The 20,935-nt window shown below is 39.6% G+C and overlaps 1 protein-coding gene across 5 annotated transcripts; it reads right to left on the reverse strand.

The window, feature by feature from the left end:
- Positions 1-484: 484 nt before the first annotated feature.
- On the reverse strand, positions 485-16,427 carry PDCD6 (programmed cell death 6). Of its 5 annotated transcripts, none has more exons than XR_013975451.1 (7): positions 16,269-16,427; positions 15,538-15,599; positions 11,171-11,215; positions 9,192-9,344; positions 5,835-5,932; positions 4,519-4,628; positions 1,006-1,034 (listed from the first exon to the last, which is right to left on the reverse strand). XR_013975451.1 is itself a non-coding variant. In XM_080933585.1 (6 exons), the coding sequence occupies exons 1-6, from the start codon at positions 16,361-16,363 to the stop codon at positions 936-938; spliced, it is 564 nt and encodes a 187-aa protein (XP_080789711.1). In that variant the 5' UTR covers positions 16,364-16,427; the 3' UTR covers positions 485-935. The 5 variants fall into 5 exon arrangements, 3 of the variants coding, with proteins under 3 accessions (XP_080789711.1, XP_080789710.1, XP_080789712.1); XR_013975452.1 differs by having other exon boundaries at positions 9,186-9,344; XM_080933585.1 differs by lacking the exon at positions 5,835-5,932 and having other exon boundaries at positions 485-1,034.
- Positions 16,428-20,935: the final 4,508 nt, after the last annotated feature.

The raw sequence follows: 20,935 nt of genomic DNA on the forward strand, positions 1-20,935 counted from the left end.
TTAAGACAGCTACAGTGTACTCATATATATAAAATAAATAAATCTTAAAAAAAAAAAAAAAGCAAAACAAAAACAGCCAAAACTAGGCAAGCAGTCTGTATCATTCATTACTTTATTGCTTATGTTACATGACCTGTTGCAATACACAGAATCGGTCTTGTAATGTGTTTTTGTGCTCCTCCCAGGTATGGCAGACAGAAGTGAGTTTACTGAAGTTGTTATTCATATGCCTTTATAGAAAAAAACATGTTTTTGCCATGTGTGGATTGTCTTTGTGATTGAACATCTTATTCATGCGATTCTTAACACTCAGGAGTATATATTTTCTGATGCTCTAAATGAAGTTGGGTATTGCATGAGACTTTAGTCTGCCTCATTTTTAAGGCCCACTCTCCCATGTTTACACAGCAACTAGAGTGATAACAAAGGGTACATTTCTTCCACCTGTTTGGTTAAAACAAAACAAAACAACCACAACTAGACAACCAATCTGTATCATTACTTTATTGCTTATGTTACATATTCCAATGAATAATTTTTTTTTAAAAAGTAAGGCACATGAAAAGCCTTCTGTGCAAGTTCCATATTATATTAAAATTCTATTGGCTAACAGAAGCATTGCAACTACAGGATTAGAGGCATCTAGAAAAGAACATGATAGTTTGAGAGCAGAATCCTGAACCATTATTAGGTCTCACCTCATGGCACAATTAGTCAGAAAACCCCAAGGTTTGTATTATAACAGTGTAGCTAGATTGCCCCTACAGAATCACTGACCAGCTTATTCACATATGTACAGCCAGGTCCCCAAGTATTAACTCTACAGCCAACTGAAAGGACAGCATCTCAATGCAGCTGTCCCCTGCTCTATCACAAGTAAGAGATTTGGCATCTTCAGTCTTTTGCATGCCGTGCTTGCTGTTCACAAGGCCTGCTTATACAATGCTGAAGACCATGGAGAGATACTGCTCATAAGACACCTGAATCCAGCCATCCTGATCCGTGTCATAGCGTCTGAATATGTCTGTCAACCTCTAGGAGAAACATAAGATATTGAGAATTTACTGTACAGAACAGTGTACTTAGATGAAGAACATCTTCAGTCTCAGACCCAACCTCAGAAGCACATGCATTTCCATCTCCTAAAGGGACACTGAAAATGGTATTCACACAGGAAAGCACAGGCTGAGTATTCTTGAGCACCTTTGGTCAGTGTCTTTATGAGCCATGAATGCCTCTACAGGGAACAAAGTACATAGCAGGTCTAGCCAACCTTATACCACATAGGTCCTTCTTCACATTTTACAACCTCATGGACCTGGTCTGGGTGGCTTAGGACAGAGACACTAATGTTTATATCTTGACTATAGTCCAGAAGGACACATGTGTTGAAGGGACTAGTGGAGGAAGTGCCAACTTCATGCAGTTTGTGAGCATCATGCAGGGATCAACCCCTATAGCCCACCTCCCCTCCAGCAGACTTTGGATTCAGACAGGTCAAAAGTTGAAGAGCAAGACCATTTCACTCCATTTATTTTACTGTTTGCTTTATGTTTTTAAGTCAGGGTCCCACTGTGTAACCCTGGCCTAGGACTAAGTCTGCAGAGCAGCCTGGCCTTGAATTCACAGTCTAGATTTTTGGTGAGTAAAGGCATGGTGCTGCCATGCCAGATTCCACTCATATTTTGTAACACTCGGTTGCATGCATGCCAGTTTTAGATAAACTTATGAAGTCCATAATATGCTCTCAGTAATTATTAAAAAAAGACACAAGGGTTAATAGAAAATAATAGCCCCAGCACATCAAGCAAGCCTCAAAAGAATTCCTGCTTCAGAGTGGTTTTTATGGGAAAGTGCTAGCATGAAGGTTGGGTGTAGTGGCGCACCCCTGAATCTCAGCACTCAGGAGGCTAAGGCAAGACCATCCTAGGCTACAGAGCAAGATTCTGTCTAAATACTCCCCACTTACCATAAGGCACTATTAACGTAAAACAAACTACTGTCATGTGGTCACAAAACTCTGTGCTGGTCAGTAGTAGATACAAGAAACTACAATCTGAATCTTAAATATCTGATAAAAAGGCAGATATTATGGTGCCCATGTGTTAGGCTCCGGAAAACAGAAAACAATGAGTTGCCGAGAGTACTGGTTCAAGACTGTAATCCCAGAACTTGAGAAGTGGAGGCAGAAAGACCAGGAGTTCAAGGCCACCATCAGCTACACTGGGAGTAGGGGTGGGAATCAAAGCTAGGCTGGGCTTTTTAGGAAAAAAAAACCCAAAAACCAAAACCACATTTCTAACTTTTATCTATACCCTACAGCTTTCTCTCTCCTTTGAGATTCTCCTCCTTTCTAGGACTTTCAGTCATTCTCCATAAGTAAAAGTGATCCAAGAAACGGGCTGTTGCCCCATCCCACAGACACAATACCAACAGAGTTCAGGGTATAGGGAATGGAGAGCTTCTTCTGAACTTGATTAGGCTATTCAGAAGTCTGATAAAAACTCCCAAATCTTTGCATTCAGAAATGTAAGAATTAGAACTTTACTTACAAACAAGAACTCTTAACTTAATAATTCAGACACAGTCTATAAGATTTTGTATCTACTTCTTTTTGAAGTGTTCAGAGAACACTGTAAGCATCCCTAACCTCATGGGAACTCTTGAACAGTGGCAGAGATAGTCTCTTTCAGAGACTTGAAGCTTGAATATTAATAAACCAATTCTCCAACAGCATAAGAAACATGCCTTTTTTTTTTTTTTTAAGCAGAGTACTGTAATGCAGCCAGGCTTGTCTAGAACACATGAGCCTTATTGCTTCTGGCTCCTAGGAGCTAGAATTATAGTCCTAAACCATACGAGGCTCTGAATGACATTTTTGTTGTTTTTAAAGATTTGTTTTTATTTTATGTGTATGACTGTTTTGCTAGAATTTCTGCACACCATGTAGATTTGTTGCCAGTGAAGGCAAGGAGAGGGCATTGGATCCTCCAGACCTGGAGTTACAGATGGTTGTTAGCTGCCCTGTGGGTGCTGGGAATCAAACCTGGAATATCTAGAATAGCAGCTAGTGCTTTTTACCAACGCATCTCTCCAGCCTCTCAGATTTGTAAAGGAATCATGGAGCATTGTAATTAACAGTCAAATCAGAGGAGATGCACTTTTATTGACTTTCTCTGAATTAGAACAACACTCTAAGAATATTTTCCAAAATTCTATATTATATCTCAAGATTAATGCTGTCCAAATCTCTCAATGGTTCTGCAACCAACAAAAGTAACCTTAGCCTAGAATCAGTATCTAAGAACTTCCCTCTTAGAGAAAGGTTCTACTGAAGCATTAATGGAGAAAACATTTGCTTTCTATGTACTGAATCTATTTCAGAAAAAGGGCTGGAGCATGAAAGTCTCATATAATCCACTGTGAGGTAACAACTGTTAAGTCTGGTCATTATATTGTTATCCTAATTGCTTCTTTTGTTTGAAAATTCCATAGCAAAAACTTTAAGATAAACAGGGCTTATCAACTTACCACATTTACAAAGCTTAAAACTAGAGAACCTGGACTTCTATCTAAAAACAATAGTAGGGCCTATCTCTTTTGACAGGAACCTGCACTGGGCAATAATGGCTGTTTGTACATCCTTTTCATGTTTAGAGAGCACAGGTCACCAAATGTTTGGTACCGCTGCTTGGCATAATCAAGGATCACAGTGAGAATGAGATGTAGGCAGCTGATACTGGTGTAACAATTTATGCTCTTTCTAGTACATTGTTTTTTGTTTGTTTTATTTTAGAAGGCATATTCGCTGTAGTGATAAAAAAGTAAAGCATATGGTACACAGCTATAATTCCATTATTTTAAAGGGTGATTTCAAAGCTAGCATAGGCTACATAGTGAATTTAAGGTCAGCCAGAGGTATAGAGACCTTGTTTCCCAAAATAAAAAGTGTAGTATTTCAATTATTATTATTAAGGATTATGTACTATACATATTGTTAGGCTTACTTATGATTGGCATCAAGGTTCACTATACCAGTTTTACCATAAAAATACAATGTCTTATGCTAAAAAGGTCATAACAGCTGTGGCATCAATAGGGAAGAGGCATATTCCAGGTCATTATAATGTACAGAACAAATACTGAAAGACCACTATTAGGTACCTGATCCTAGCTCCAAGGGTTTAAAATAAAAAGTTTTGCTAGCAGGCTGGAGAGCAGCTCAGTGGTTAAGAGCACTGACTGCTCTTCCAGAGGACCTGAGTTCAATTCCCAGCAACCACACGTCATGAAATCCAAAGCCCTCTTCTGGTGTGTCTGAAGACAGCAATAGTGCACTCATATATAATAAAGAAATAAATCTTTAAAAAACCCCAAAATTTTGCTAGCACCAAAACTTAGACAGAAGGGAAGTTAAGTACTCACTATATGATGGCTGATGGTTGCTCCATTTGTGCCCCTACCTCCAACTCCCACCTCTGCATGTCCCAACAAACCCACATGAAGCTGTTTGGTTACCTGCAAGACGATGCAGCCCTGGATGAAGTCATCAAATGCGATCTGCCCTCGTCCTTGCCTGTCAAATTTTCGGATGAGGATGTCATGGAACTGATCAGAGAGTCGGTAACCTTAAAGAAGAAAAATTAGAGTCATATCAGAGACAAACTAGGAGAGGAAGATTAAAGTATGAATCACTGCCTAAACTTTCCTTTCTAAGACTCCAGGGTCTAAGATCAACAGTAGTTGGGTGGAAATAAGGGGGGGGGGGGGGCGGTGGTAAAAATTTATTGAAAGGCACTCTGAAAACTAAGTATGCTGCCTAAGTACAATATTCTGAAATAAATGTTGTTAGAACTGCGAAGTGATCATAAACACCAGTAACAACTTGCAAGTCCTCTTGCTGTCTTGCTTCTTATGAGCTAATGTTAGTTAATTGTGCTCATTCTGCCTGTGTCCAAGAAAACACCCACAAGGCAGTTAGGCTTGGTAATCTTGAACCTAGTAGAGACACCTCACTATGTCAACTTATCTAGATATATTCTCAGTGACTTAGTGCCCTTGGCCGATCATCATTATACAATGCTCTGAAAGCTAAAGTGTCACTAAAGGTTCTAGTTACATGTGTCTTAACATAAAGAAAGTACTAAACTATTTCATTTAGTGTCAGGATTCTTAAAATACAGCTAATCAGTCTCATAGAGATTAGAATCAGTAATGTGTTACTAGGCATTAGGATTCTAAGTTTCTGAGTGTGCAGCTAATCAGTATCATGAAGTTCAGGACCAGTGACAAATCACCAGGCATTTTAAGTCCATTTCTAATTTACTGAGTGTGTTTGAAAGGTCTTCAGCAGGGGACATATAGACATACAGACATCACCAGAGGCCAAGTTTAAGAAGGGCACCCCTCATCTGCTTCCCTATCTTACTATCTGTGTGACTGTGGTAACCTTATTAATTCAGGAGATAAAATCCAGGTGATAAAATATTTTTACTAGTTTTAAATCTTGGTGGAAGATTTGTAGGTATATGTACACCTATTGTCTGAATCTCACAGTTAATTACTCTATGAAACTTAATCATTATACTGATAAATGTTCAAACACAAAAAACAAAAACAAAAACAAAACAAAACAAAACAAAAAAAAAACCATGTTCACAGCACCTTCCAGAGCAATCGCAGGGAGAGAAGACTTACATTTAGGAGCCCTACACAAATGTGTGACATCAAAACTGCTACAGGAGCCCCCTTCCTTGCACATCAAACAGAAGACAGAACCCTCAACTGAAGTCTGAAAGAGATAGCATAGAGAACAGCTATCATGCCTCACTTACACCTAACATGTGAGGTAGTGGGCCTGGCTAAGCCGACTCTCCAAGAATACAGCTTCAGACCCAGGTGTAGACAGAGCAAGACAGGCACTGATGGTCTCCTGCCAGGATAAGAAAGGACAGGTGAAATGAGAACAAATACATAAGATTTCCTGTCTCTGCATGGACACAATCCCATTGCTGCTAGGATCAATTTGCAATTTCTCTGATCACTGGCACTCTTGTAGCTAATGCAAAGTAAAAGACAGACAGACTAGCAAAGTAAACTATAAATAAACCATAAAAGAATGCTCCCCAGAGGGACCAAAAATTGGCAGCAAACTGACCTATACAGAGCTCCTTCAATACAAAGGCACACAAGAAGAGAACTGCCTTAGAGCCAAAGTGATTTGTGCTCAGCACTGTGGCCTGGTTAGGACTGACTAGTGAGATACATAGATCAGATCATAATTTTCAACTAGGGAAATGTCTTGGAGTCAGTCTTGACCATCTCAGGGAAGAAAGACCAGGTGGAATGTCTTCACAAGAGGGCTGAAGGGTCTGGGTGAGGTAGTACCAAGATATATGTACTCTCCATCTCTGCCAGGGATATTCTTCTGTAGCCCTAGAGGTGAGAATCTCACTGGAAATGGAAATATTGTGTCTACTTCCAAGCCAACAGCCTTCTGTAACAGGCAAAGTCCTTTTTTACCAAGAAACTAATAGGTATGATACTGCTAGAAAAATGATTCCATTGACACCTGGTCCAGGCCACTGATCTATGGGCAGTGGGCTCCTAGACAACTAGAAATTCCACGACCAGAAGCAACACACCCCTGTGCTTCTGGAGGAATCCCAATGCAGTCACAATCTGATGAAAATCAATGACCTCCAGTGGATACAAAAATGATTTGCATGGTATTAATCTGTGCTTTCCCCAGACAGTAAATGGTCTGAGAAAGGCTGTGTTTGGGTCTTGCCCGATCCTAACTCAGGCAAAGTATTATTGTTATTAAAAACCATTAACCTTATGAAATGAATCAATGGTAAGCAACCACACATTTTATTTGCACATCATGGTAGAGGCTTCAGACTTGCCTACACCATAAAGGAGATATGCCCATGCACCAAGATTGAATATGGCTAAAAATATAGGTAAGTGAAATTATAAGTGTTATACTTTCATAAGTTTTTATGATTAAAAACAAACAAACAAACAAACAAAATGTAGTGGCTATTTCTGGTTGTCAACTTGACCATATCTGGAATGAACCACAATCCAGAATTGGGAGGCCCACCTTTGATTTTGATCTTGAGGCATAGAGGCTAAGAATCTTAGGAAACTAAAGCAAAGAGATCACTGAGTTCAAGGTCATCTGAGACAAGCACGTCCCAGATCCAGGTGTGGTGACACACACCTTTAATTTGGGACACACCTTCAGTTGGAGACCTACATAAGGACATTGGAACAAGGAAGGCTAGAGCTCTCTCACACTCTCTCTCTCTCTTTCTCTCTCTGCCTGCCTGCCTGCCTTCTGGGACTTTGCCTGCTTGCCCTGTGGGACTGAGCATCTGCTAGATCCTTGGACTTCACAGCTTCTGCCGGCCATTGTTAAAGGATTAGACTACAGACTGTAAGTTACCAATAAATATCTGGCTAAAGAAAGACTATTCATAAGTTCCGAGACTCTAGAGAACCCTGACTAACACACACACACACACACACACACACACACACACACACACAAAAATGCAAAATGCCAAAGGCCAGATGGAAAGGGGGATGCTCAAAGAGATGCAGGGTTTAGGGGTAAGGGACTGTTCACTCCAACTGTGCTGCCTAATAGAACAGTTGGCTTTATTGCAGGTAAAGTAACTAACAAGTAGCCAAAGCCACACCTGCAGGAAGGTGTCCATCCAGACCTCTGTACCTGGCCATAGAATTTAGTATAGTTTAAGTGAACAGAAGAATTGTTAGACTCACCAGGTGTCCCATCAGAGTCAGAGGTACCACTAGGTCAGCCTGAAACACCACTGATGCTCTTATTCTCTACTAAGCTCCTGTTTACCCAAAAGCAACAACCCTTTTGGAGGTCAGAATAGGAACTTTTACTTCTAAAGCCAACTTCCTAACAGTTGCCACTGAAAATATTCCAAATTAGTATGCAAACAGAAAGATATTTCTTTTTCCTGGACAATAAAAGAGTAATGTCCTGTATCAGGGCAAATAGGAAAAACCATGGCAGGACTTCACCTGGAGAGTACACAGTGGAGATGCTGGGACTGTCCAAGATGGACCACTGACCCATAACCAGACACTTTCCACTGTTTTCTTTAGGAAAGCCTGAAATGTTACTGGTCTGATCAGGGCACAGAGGGCACTTATGCTTTTTACTGTGCCTAATGATAAACCAAGAAGGGAAAGGACAGAAGAAAAGGGATGGTCATTGTAATGCTAGAAAGAGTACTACTAGAATTACAGAAGCCATATTAGTAGGAAATAACATACTTTAGGAAAATAAAACTCAATGATATTCACAATATATTAGATTATAATTCACTTTTTAATAAAACTTTTCTGGAAGACATATATTAGCAAATTTTTAAGAAATAAAACTCAGAAGGGTTTTATAAGAGCAAAAAGGACAGAGTACTATACGAGAGTGTTCCAAATTAGAATTTTGGTGTAACCCTGACAAGTTACAGATGTGCTGCAAACATTTTAGTGATTCCTTTGTAGTTAAAAAAAAGAAAAAAGAAAAAAAAATTCCACTTTTCTTTCATACTCAAGGCTACTTCTGGGAGCCGCTAATTATGCTCTGGACAGGTACTATGAATATTTGTGAGAAACACAGCACACTTTGCACACCGAAACCACACCAAACACATGTACTAAATGCATTTGAGAATGGGCACACACACTTTCTAATTTCCAACTGAAGCAAAAATTTGGATGGACTGATACATTTTATTATTTGTAGAATTATGTCTTACTGTTATTTTATCACTGTGTTTGTGTAATTTGACAAACCACTACATATATGCTGCCAAATACCCCACATCATTATGTTTTCACTTTTCTACTTTAAATTGTCCCAGAAGCCACATTCTCAATTTTGCTCATGACACCATCTCGTTTCACAAAAAGCAGATTATTTGCATAGCCCTTATCTCATTTTGGAGGAAACACTGTGTGAAAGACTCCATGTCACATATAAATCTTCATGACAAAAATAGAATCAAAAATATGAACCTGTATAACAAACAGAAATTTCACATGGACCGGGTTAAAAGAAACAATAAATGGAACATAGTAAAACAAAGCTCCTATATTCCAAAATGAAATATGCTATACAATCAAGACAAGTGAATTACCAAAACCTGAGAGTGCTTGTTTGAGCTCGTTCTTGTCAATCATCCCAGAGTTGTCCCTGTCGTAGGTCCGGAAGACATTCTGCCAGTCTGTGATATACTTCCACACACCTGTAAATTCACTGAAGTTCACACCAGCCTTGTTTTCTCGGTCAAACATAGCTGAGATGAAGAGAAACAGCAGGCACACATTAAGTTTGCATGTTCAACAGCAAAAGACAACCAATCACAGCACACTACTGACAGTTTCACGCCACCTCAAAGACCCTCAGGTGCCAGCATGGAGCCAGCTGCCTAGTAAAGGTTAATTTGCTGAACAAATTACTAGATTCCTAGAAGCCTACTTATTCCCTAGGGTGGAAGAGTGTGGAGGGCAGTCAGCTAATACTAGCCCCCAAGTAATGACCATCAGAACACACATTCACAACTGTGCAGAAGATAGACAGCTATGATAAAACATGTTCTGAAAAACAGAAACATTAAGAGCACTATCATTTTATCAGAAGAAAAATGCAGTGCAAAGGTTAAGGCCCCATTTCCTAGCTCCAAGTCCTGAGCCACAGTAACCCTTTTTACTGCCCAGGTAACACACCTCCAGAGGGAGGTTTAGAAGAGTTCCTCTAGGTCAAGAAACACCTGTTTTAATTAGAAGACTTCCTAGTCTATTATGCTGTTAACTTCAGATTTTATTTTTAAGACCTTGACCAAGTTTACCTACATCAATCTGTTGAGGTGGCTAGAATGCAATTTACCTATACCAACATACTCTGCAATATGCTGTTAATGTCAGGAGACATAGTACTTCAAAAGGGCACAGGTGATGTAAAGTGGAAAAGGCTAGACATATGCCTTGTCTCTTGTGGTAAAAGGGACTTGATCATAAGATTCCATATTAAAGGAAACCAGAAAAGGAAAAAGAAAGAAAAATCTACCTCCCAGGAAGGAAACCTAGAAATCAAAGGGACAGTAAATCTCTCCTAAGAATATACTTACAGGCACCATCATCCTTCTCATCTGAAGCTTAATCCTTGCTTACACATGCAACCATGTTGTGGTGGTTTAAATGAGAATGGCCCCATAGGCTCATGTATTTGAACATGTAGGTGTAAGAGGTGTGGCTCTGCTGCATGACATAGGTCACTGAAGGCAGGCTTTGAGGTTTCAAAGTGCTCTTTCATTCCTAGTGCTCTTTCTCTTGATGCTTCTGGCTTGTGGTTCAAGATGTGAGCTCTTTAGTTTCCTGTTCATGCCACCAGACCTGCTGCCTATTCCAGGCTTCCCACTACTATAAACTCTATCCCTGGACCTCTGATACTGTAAGCCCAAATAGTGTCCTTCTTCACCTTAGTCATGGTGTTTTATCATAGCAATGGAAAAGTAACACACAGAACCAAAACCAACAACCCACACCTTGGTAAGAAAGAAATGATGGAAATCCTGCCTGGAGGGCTCACCTCCAGCTCCAGTTCAGATCTTGGTACAAGAATATTAAATTCAACCAAACACTAGCTCTCAAAACAAATAAAAATGACTAAAACACAAAGGTAATCAGTTACATACATGAAATCCAGCAGGAACAATTAGATGCAGGCTGCCTTCTTACAGACTTTGAAATCATCCACAACACAAGATAAAGTAGATGTAAATTAACATATGTAATTCTTAAATAAAAGCATTTTTTAAAGTTTAAAAGACTACTACACATAATATTTAAATAAAAGAATCACAAACATGAATTTAAAAAGATACTACCAAAATAACAAAATAAGGCTTAAAGAAAACTGTAACGTGGAGATTTTTTGGATCTATAACCTTAGAGTTAGCAATGGACAGGATGAACTAGGATGTGAACTTAAATTAATGGATAAGTGAAGACATCTATACATACAGAAGGAGAGAGGATGAAACACAGAGCCCACACAACATCTGAATGGGGTTATTATGGTTGTTCCCAAAGAAACACCTAGCCTGTCTGTGTGGATACTTACAAATGATTGACCTCACAGTCACTGGATTAAATGGAGTCCACGTACCTGAGAACAAGTGACATAATATCAATTAGATCAAAGAAGATTAAATTACAAGAAGCTCTAAGTGCCTGGTCTATTGTTAGTCCACAAGACTCAGTGGCCTGCTCTGGAATAGAGCTTGCAAGCAGGGCCTGCTTCCTAGGACACCAGGAGATATGGTTGCCTTAACCTATATGAGCTCTGAGCAATTCTGGTCAGTACATAGTTTATATTGCTGAGTTTATAATTACCAGAGGCCGGATACTCTTTCTTTGTAGAGCTTCACTTGTGCAAATTTCTGGGGAGAACATATGTCATACTTTGCTGGGGTCCCAAAGACCACCCACCTTCAGGTTTGACAATGTTCTGGGACTGTTAGTGACTGGATAATAATTTTACAGGTAATCATCTTGCATAGATAGAGGTATGATTTCCTTCAGCTCTCTTTTTTAAATCTTAAACTACAATTCTATTTGATAAAAATGTCTTCAAAAGATTATTTTTTTAAAAAAAGAGAAAATAAGACTATTTTCAAAGTACAAATAAAAGATGCACAGGGAATCACTAATATATTCTGTAAGTCAAATCTACTTCAAAAGCACTAAAAGAGGTGAGCGCAGAGACATGAAATTAGGAGTTCAAAACCATCCTCAGCTAAGCAGTAAGTTTAAATAAAAGTCAGCCTGGGTTACACTTCACAAAAGACTAACTAAGCAACAAACAAACCAAAAAGGAGCTTGAGAAAAATTAACATTTAATCTATAACCCAAGAAGTTTGTGACACAGCATTTCATAATGGTAAAATAGCTGATCTTCACTGTAAACTTTACTGGAATTAGAAACAATCACCTAGGAGATTAGTAAGATATATCTCTACGAGAGCATTTCCAGATAAAATTAACTTGAGGGAAAGACCCACCCTGAATGTGTGTGGCATTATTCAATGGAGTGGGGCCCAGACAGAATAAAAGGGACAAAGAAAGCTAGAGGAACAGGGAACACCAGTATTCCTGTTTTAGGGTCCCTGGCTGCCAGAAGTGAATGGTTCTGTTCCACCAACCCCCCTCTGGAAAGACTAAACCCACACTGTGACCCAAAACAAATATTTCTTTCCATGAGTTGCTTCTAGAAGGTACTATGGTCACAGAGATGAGAAAACAAATCCTGTTCTGTATTCTACCTGCCTACTGACCACATTCTTCTATGTAAATAAGTCTCACAGAGGCCCAGTGTATTCATAAACACTCCTAGCACAGTGTCAACTACACAGCAACAAAGAGGTCTTAGAGATGACTAAATTGAAGTGAGAAACCATGTTATTTTTAACTTTACTCTTCCTTTCCAATAACATATTAATTAAATTTCCTAAAATAGTTTAATCTGATTCCAAAATCAAAGCAGAAAATCAATCCTAGAAACTGGTTAGAAATCAAAATAGTTTAAATTACATAAACATAGCAATTCTGAAAAGGGTAGTGAGAACTCATATGCAACTATTCAATGCTAACTGTCCCTGCACAGTACAGTGTGAACCTTCTTTATGAAGCTTATAATCTAAAAGCCAGAGAGAGCTAAAGTTTGAAAAAGTTTTAAGTTTTATTCCCTCTAAAAACTGAAAGTGGCATTTAGTTGCCCTGGTTAACCATATTAAAAGGCAGATCCTTTGTGCAGTTGGTTAGGTCGTAAGAACTCCAGCTTTAGAAACAGGAGAGGAAGAGGGGAGTGGGGAGGAGAGGGGGTATGTTAATTTTAACAGTTGCCTGAAGGACACTAAGCGCTTGTTTGTGTCAGAATCACTTTGAAATTGGTGCCCAAGCTAAACAGGGAAAAATCTTGGTTTATGCTGGGGACATAAGAACTGGTCCCACATATGCAAGCAGACCTACAAGTTTAATACTCTGTGTGTCCCTAACTGTTTTTGTTTACTTCTGGAAAAACCAAGATTATATTAACTGAATACATTTTTTTCTCTTCACATTAGCTATTAAAATTTTTAAAGTCAGATTTATGATTTACTGGTGACCTTCCTTTCCTCTTTACCACCTTATTCTCTATCTCTCAGATAACATGATTAAATTTTATTCATTTTTTATATTCTGACTCTTTGGAATAGAGCTGATTATCAGTGAGCATAAACAGCTAGTTATTTCATAGAGCAGGTGACATATGACACCAGTATTTCTGTCCTGATATCTGAGGTACTATCACTTTCTTTCACCCTGAAGCCTTTGTGCTTTTTTTTTTTTTTTTTTACCTTGTATGTACCAGCTGTAGGTCACTAAACATGTGAGCCAAACCACTAGACACCAATTTTTCTGCCTACATGCCTCAAGATGTAACTCATACTATATGGGTGTGGCTGTTCTGTCTTTTTTCCTGATAACTCCTATCAAAGTCTACCTCCCTAATACTGTAATACTTCGACACAGCAGCTAACTTGTAGACCATCATTATACCATTAGATGATAGAAAACTACCAAGATTTAAAGTGGTCCCTTGACAATTGCATCTTGTAGTCCCCATAGGTTAAGTAATAAAAACGGTGTCAATTCTAGCGGCTTTTGCCTAGGACAAAGGTCACTCTGAGAATACAAATGAACCAAGAAAGTCTAGCCTAAGTGGATGGCAGAAATAGCAAAAGCTTTCCTTTAATTTTGAAGCCAAAGCTATAAGGTACTATCTAGCATCTCACTTGCCTTCTCCCTTTATCCAATCAAATTACAAGGAAATGTTCCCCATTAGAACAAAAATAAGCCTTTTAAAATTTCCACCATGTCTTGAAAGTAATCCCTTTCCAAGCTTACATAGCATACCTGAGGAAAAACAATCTCTAAATATAATAATTAGAAAAGAGCATGCCTAAGGAATTAGAAATGACATTTAGTAAGAAATACGTGTCTAGGGTTATGGACGTTGGTAGGGTATTTGTCCACTGTGCATGTAGTTCTAGGCTCTATCCTCAATACAGAGTAAACCAGCATTAAGTACTCAAAGTCAGGGGGTTGGAGAGATGGCTCAGAGGTTAAGAGCACCAACTGCTCTTCCAGAGGTCCTGAGTTCAAATCTCAGCAACCACATGGTGGCTCACAACCATCTCTTCTGGTGTGTCTAAAAACAGCTACAGTGTACTCATATATAATAAATAAAATAAATTAAAAAAAAAAAAAGGATTCATGAGTTAGAGGCAGGAGGATCAGAAGTTTAAGGGCCATCCTTGGCTACATTGAAGGTCAAGGCCAGTCTAGGACTCATGAGTTGGTCAAAAAAAAAAAAAAAAAAAAAAAAAGAGGGGGGCGGGATGAGGAGGCTGGCGAGGCAGCCCAGCAGTTTAGTGTACTTGTTGCTGTTGCACAGGACCCATGTTTGATTCTCAGCAACTACATGAGCTCACATACATACAACCAAGTCAAACATTCATACAAATAAAATAAATAAGTCTCAAATTTAAATTTAAAAAAATTAAAGAAAAAATTGTCTCTAATAGTACCGCTAAAGATTAATAACACTGACTCCATGAAGAGCTCCATACAAAAGCCATAATCCTCTCAATTCTGCTGGGACACAGTGTTCCTCACATTATACAAATACCTCCCCATGCTCCTGCCAATAGCATTTTCCATATCTCTATTTCCCAAACTGGCCCCAGGGTTTTAATGTTTACATATATAATATATAATCTTATTTTATAATATGTGTTAATATATTATATAATAAAATATATCATAATCTTATTTTACATTCATTAGTTTGAGGGTGTCACATCCTTTGGAACTGAAGTTAAGAGTTTTTGAGCTGCCATGTGGGTGCGGGGCATTGAACCCAAGTCCTGTGGAAGGGCAGCCAGTGCTCTTGACCTTTGAGCCGTCGCTCCAGCCCCACTCACTCAGTGCACCCTTTTTTTTAAGTTTTAATGGTTCTTATAACAAATGTATTTCCACAAAAGTACCTAAGGACCATCTTGAAGCCTTTCAAAAACTAAACAATTACTTCTAAATGTCACCTGACAGTGTCAAGTGTTCTTCATGATCCTCTTCAGAGCAGTTGCTAAGACTGATAGTAGGTCAGAGGCCTTCTAGATAAGTGCGGAACCTCTGCTGCACAGAGCTAACCTTCGTACCTCTCCCAAAAGGCCTACGCTGCTCCCATTTCTCAGAAAGCAATTTCTGAGGCTCACATGCATTTGTTCTGGAGCTTGGTGAGGCAACAATGATAATCAAGAAAATGCAGACACGGTAGCTTAGAAGCACCTTTTACCTTACACTGGTAATGGCAGTTTAGTCTTAAGAACTTCCTTGGGAATCCAGGAAGAAAACTGCTTACTGTGAATGTTTCAGGTTTCAACTCACCATTGGATAACGCCTGCTGAAGCTCGTTGTCTGAAATCACCCCACTCCTGTCTTTATCAACCCTACAAAATAAAAAAAGACCAGGCAAGTTGGTAGTTAAAAGTAAAGGAAAAATAAAACAACCAAAACACCATTTCCATCAATCTACACTAAGTCTGGAATGTTACTCTGGCCAGACCTTTCTCTTAGCTCATCTGGAATGCCACACGCCCCCAGGTGTGTCAGAGATTAAGGAATAACCAGAAGCAGTACGAGGGGTTGAGTCATCTTTTCTCTATTCCTTCTCAAGCTTTCCTTTAGTTCTTCAAGTCTACTTAATTTACACTTGCGCCAGTTCATATTTTCATAATAGGTAAAGATTCTCTAGGACGAATAAGTCATTCTTTGGCACGAGTCAGTGGAGTGACAGTCATTCAGAAAGACGACCAGACATAAGACATGCAGTAGCAGCCAGTTCTTTTCACTGATGCCGTTTTCCTGACTCAAGATTTGTCCTGTTTCTAACCCAAACACCCCTGACCCTGTGGGGCGGCTGGGCCGCGCCCTTCGCCCTGAGCAAAGTAACTGTCAACATGACCCTGAACCTTGTGCTTGTAGAAGAGAGGAAATCAGGGATGGAAGGGAGTAGGAAGAACAGGGAAGAAGGGGGGCAGGGAGGTGGACGGGAGGGTAGGCCTTAAAAACTGAGGACCGACCCAAGGGCCGAAGGAGCTGGGCAGAGCCGGGCTCACCTCTGGAAGACGTTCCACAAAAAGCTCTGGTCTGGCAGTGCAGCTCCAGCAGCAGGGCCAGGGCCAGCACCTGGGCGGTAGGAGTAGGCAGCCATGGGCTGATGCACGGCGAGATCGCGGCCCAGCTCCACAAGCTGTACTTCCGTTCAGTCAGGGACAGGACCAGGAACCCACAACTTCCTGGGAACAACGGAAGCGCGTGCCTTTGAGTCACTTGGCAGGCGTGGTCAGTTGCCACGCAACGTCTACAGGGCGGTGGGGATAGTCTGAGCTCCGCCTCCTACAACGCCTTGGGTGTCCCAAGCAATTTAGCCCTACCCAGCTCCGTCCTCGCGTGCCTCTGGCCGGTGGTGCAACAAGTGAGCTAAGAAAAGAGCACAGCGCAAGCGGCCGACCAGAGCTTGCCTCGACCTGTAATGGAAAGTAATGAAAGCTTTCACTTGGATCGACTTCTTCCCTTTACGTCTGCATTAGTATTTAGTGCGAGTATGTTGTGCACGAACCGCATGAAGTTCTCGGAGGAAACTCAAAGTGACATTTTGTGCCCTCTGGAGTTTGTCCTTTTGTCTATACTCCACCTTCCCGCCTTCCCACTTGCTTATATTGGTTGATGCCCAGCCTCCCTTGATTTGCAGTGACTTCATTTGTAAATGTCCCCAGTGAGGTTTGGTTCTGAGGTGAGAGTTTTGTGTACTCTCCACCCCTTACTTGGACTTCTGTACTATGGGTAATAACTCCTTTTAATTATAAATATTCCTTCCTTTGTTCTAGATACTAATTCTATGGATAAAACTAATTTTATCGTTTGGAATGCATCGGAATGGGAGAATGCACAGCATTGGGGCAGCTACCAACCGATCACGTTCACGTGCTGTCCACCTAGATCTGTATGCTGTGAACAGTTCAAGATACTGGTTACTCCAGATTATTCAATAGGATTATTCAAGCCTTCATATTCCTCATCCAGGGACGGATTTGTCATAATAAGAACGGTTATGCTGTCTTTATGGGGTTTTAGTTTACTTGCTGAGGGTGAAGAGGCCAAGGACCAAGAATATGGCCTTGTACATCTGAAACTTCCATGTGGACAATCATCCATTATTTAGCACAGCTATAGATCTGATCAACTCCCAACTGTATCGTTTTCTGCTCTATTTTTCTTGTTCTTGTTCATGAGACATCTACTTAAGAGATCTTTCAAATTCTTCAAAGAAGCATCTTATAGCTTTGACATTTGCCTCAAAATCTACAAAATTCTTTAAGAAAGGTAGATTTTCTTTCATGATTTGGGGAACTAATTTTTCAAAATTTCTCGTAAACTTTATCTCAATTGTTGAACATCATCTTTTAGACTTTTCCGGTTCTTTTATTTAGAATCTGAAATCTATTTTTATTTGTTCCATCTCTGGCTCTTTTTCTCTTTTCCAGAGATACAAAAACACTAACCATAATTTTCCTACTTGAACTGGAAGTTTTCTAGTACAGAGAAACTTACTTCAACAGACCTGAGGCTGCTGAATCCGGGACTCTACTAGCTGTTTGCTGACCTTGGAATGCTATAAAGGCCCAGTCCCAGGAAGACCACCTTCTGCAACAGCTTACAGGTAGCTGCCTTTCAGGTGCCACCATCTATCTCCTTACCCTATCTCAGGTTTAGTTTCCTCCTAACCAGGTCTGTTCTAAGCTTTCCAGGAGTAGAGAAATAAATGAGATAACACTGTCCTCCTGCTATGCTAATCATATCATGTGTCTGCATATTGGGCCACTCTTTCCTTTAGCCTAATTCTCTGAGCTACTTCTCTGAGCTACTATATATAAATAAAATTTTTGTTTTCCCTTAGTCTTTTTTCTAAACATTGGCTCTTTCTGGGAGCTGAGGTGCATAAAATGGATGTCATATCTTTTGCATAAAGGTATTTTTGGATATGCATAGATGTATACATGCTTTAGTATACCTCTAAGCCACATTGGTTCTTTTGCTTACTTTCCCAGGTGGATTGCAGCACTGAACATTTGCACATGGGAGACAAGTTCTTTTACAGTAACCTTTCCTGAAACAGCCTCTGGGGAAGGGCCAAATATGCTCAGCACACCTGTCTTTCTCAAATTAATTTTGAAACTTTGTCACTTGGCTCCAATATTATTCTGGATTGAATTTAGTACCAAAGAGAACCAACTACTTATGTAACTCAGGCTTCTTCGTATTGTTAAATCACATGTGTGATAGATGGTGTGAGAAAACAGCAAATGTCCAAATGAACTTGCTCTGATGTGCTTCGTCTGATATAGCTGCTACATGAGGTTACAGAGCACTGAGATAGACCAGTGTAACTGAAGTAGGCTTAACTTTCAAGTTAATTAAAATGTAAATAGCTACATGTGGCTATGATGAAGTACGGCTCAGTGCAAGTCTAAATGGTTTTTTTTTTTTTTTTTTTTTTTTTTTTTTTGTTTTTTTGTTTTGTTTCCTTCAAGGTGTTATTATAACTGGCACCCAATTTTCTTTACTTACTTGGTTTGCTGCTTCTTTTACAATGTTTAATTTTTGAAGTTCTGAGTCCTGCATTTTGAAAGATTCTGATTCCTGGCTCACTAGTGAAGTATAGAAATTTACATTTGTGATTACTAGGAAACCATCACCATATGATGCTGCAGGGGACTCTTGTGTTCCAAGTACTAAAACCTTCAATATTGCTCTTACACTCTTGCACTTCCATAAAGCATTGCATACTCATCAAACCTTCTGAATAGAGCCATGTTACTCAGTAGTCATTTTCCACTTGCTCTCCTACCTTTTGGTGAACCATGCCATCTAGAGTTTTCATACTCCTTGGTCATTCTAGAAATGCAAATTTTGAGGTACAACCAGGGTCTTAGGAATTGAAATTCCTGTTTGCAATAAAGCAGGCCAATCTTCTGTTTCTCTTCTTGCTAGTGTTTTTTGCTGGTTTTTCAAAGCAAGCAAACAAGCATACATTTATATTGTATTAAACATAATGCCACTTTATGTGTTTGTGTGGAACTCTTCCTATATTGTACAAGCTGTGTCTAAGCTTTTTTTTTTCGCATTTTCATTATTTTTAATTATGTATCTGTGTGGGTGTGAGCCTAAGCGCAGGTACCCAACAAGAACAGAGGGATCAGATACCCCTAGGAATAGTTAAAGGTAGTTATGAACTACCTATGTGCTGGGGATTCAGATTCTCTGAAAGAACAGTATGAACTCTTAACTTCTAACTAAACTCTCCAGTCATCACATCTCATTTTTTTTTATCCTCACATATCAGCCTCCAGAGTACTGAGAAACAGGCATAGTCCACACCTAAGATCTTCCTCATTCCTTCTCTCAGCTATACAGTATCTCCACCATATCCCCCAGCAAGAAATTGTTGTTCTTAATATTAAAAAGACAATAAATGGCTTGAAACTTTGCAGTCATTTATGGCAAGTGTAACTGTGGGCTCTCCCACCCAGCTATTTTGTTCCCAAAAATATCAACTCTGAGACCAATTTTTTTATTAATAAATGGTTAGGCCATAGCTCTGGCTTATTCAGACTAGCTAGTTACTTATATGACCCATTTAAATTACTCTGTCTTCCACATAGTTACCTCTCCTCTAGTTTATTCGACAATCTCTCCCATAGTTCAAGGAGAATCTCTCATGTGCCTAACTCTTTTTCAGACTTCTCTCTCCCTGATGGATGTCTCACCTTCTAATCCTACTTTAGCTCATTGGTCATAGGCTTTTTTATTGACAGGTGATGCTTCCACACAGCTTGTAAAGATTTTCTACTCAGACAAGGCATTAAACTAAGATTCTCTTGCCTAAACAAGTTCTTGAGTTCTGAGATTACAGATATGTGCCACCATGCCCTGCTTAAGTTTCATCCCACCCTCTAATTGAATTATGAAAAATATGAGCTCTACTTCCATTTTCCTGAACTCAATCTTAAAGTTCATTTCATTTCTTAAGTAGGGTCCTAGAACTGTTGAGACAAAGAGCAAATGCTTAAGTAGTTTTGTAAGGTGTTGCCAAATTCTCTTCTACCAAAGCTGTAATACTTTGCATTCCCATTGGCCATGTACAAGAGTCCTTGCATACTAACACTTTGTGTGTTGTTTAGAGTATTTACCAATTTTATAGGCGAGGAATTTTCTTCTCCTTATTGCTTTTTAGAAACGTCTTGCTAGATAGTCCTAGCTGACTTCCATCATGGGGCAATCTTCTTCCTCACCCTTTCAAGCACTGGGAATATAGGCAAGCAGCACCAGTCTGGTTGTGGTGGTTTGAATATGCTTGGCCCAAGGAGTGGTACTTGAAGTAGTGTGGCCTTGTTGGAAGTGTGTCACTGTGGGGATAAGCTCTGAGACCCTCCTCCTAGTTACATGGGAGACAGTCTTAGTGGCCTTCAGATGAAGATGTAGAATTCTCAGCTCCTCCTGTACCATGCCTGCCTGGATACTGCCATGCTCCTACCAATGATAATGGATGAAACCTCTGAGCCTGTAAGTCAGCCCCAATTAAATGTTGTCCTTTATAAGACTTGCCTTGGTCAGGGTGGCTGTTCATAGCAGTGGAAACTTGACTAACACACTGGCTTTTATATAGCTTTTCTTTTTCTTTCTTTTTAAGTTTTAAGGTATAATTAGCAGAAAATAACAAACA

Source organism: Micromys minutus, assembly GCF_963924665.1.
Source record: "Micromys minutus genome assembly, chromosome: 20".
NCBI classification, from domain to species: Eukaryota; Metazoa; Chordata; class Mammalia; order Rodentia; family Muridae; genus Micromys; species Micromys minutus.

Excerpts from the sequence above, each read along its gene's own strand:
- PDCD6 (XM_080933584.1), bottom strand. The coding sequence starts at position 16,363 with ATGGCTGCCTACTCCTACCGCCCAGGTGCTGGCCCTGGCCCTGCTGCT. Across the intron at positions 15,600-16,268 it reads TTGTGGAACGTCTTCCAGAG|GGTTGATAAAGACAGGAGTG; the intron begins GTGAGCCCGGCT and ends TTTATTTTGTAG. Across the intron at positions 4,629-9,185 it reads ACAAGCACTCTCAGGTTTTG|GTTACCGACTCTCTGATCAG; the intron begins GTAATTCACTTG and ends TTCTTCTTTAAG.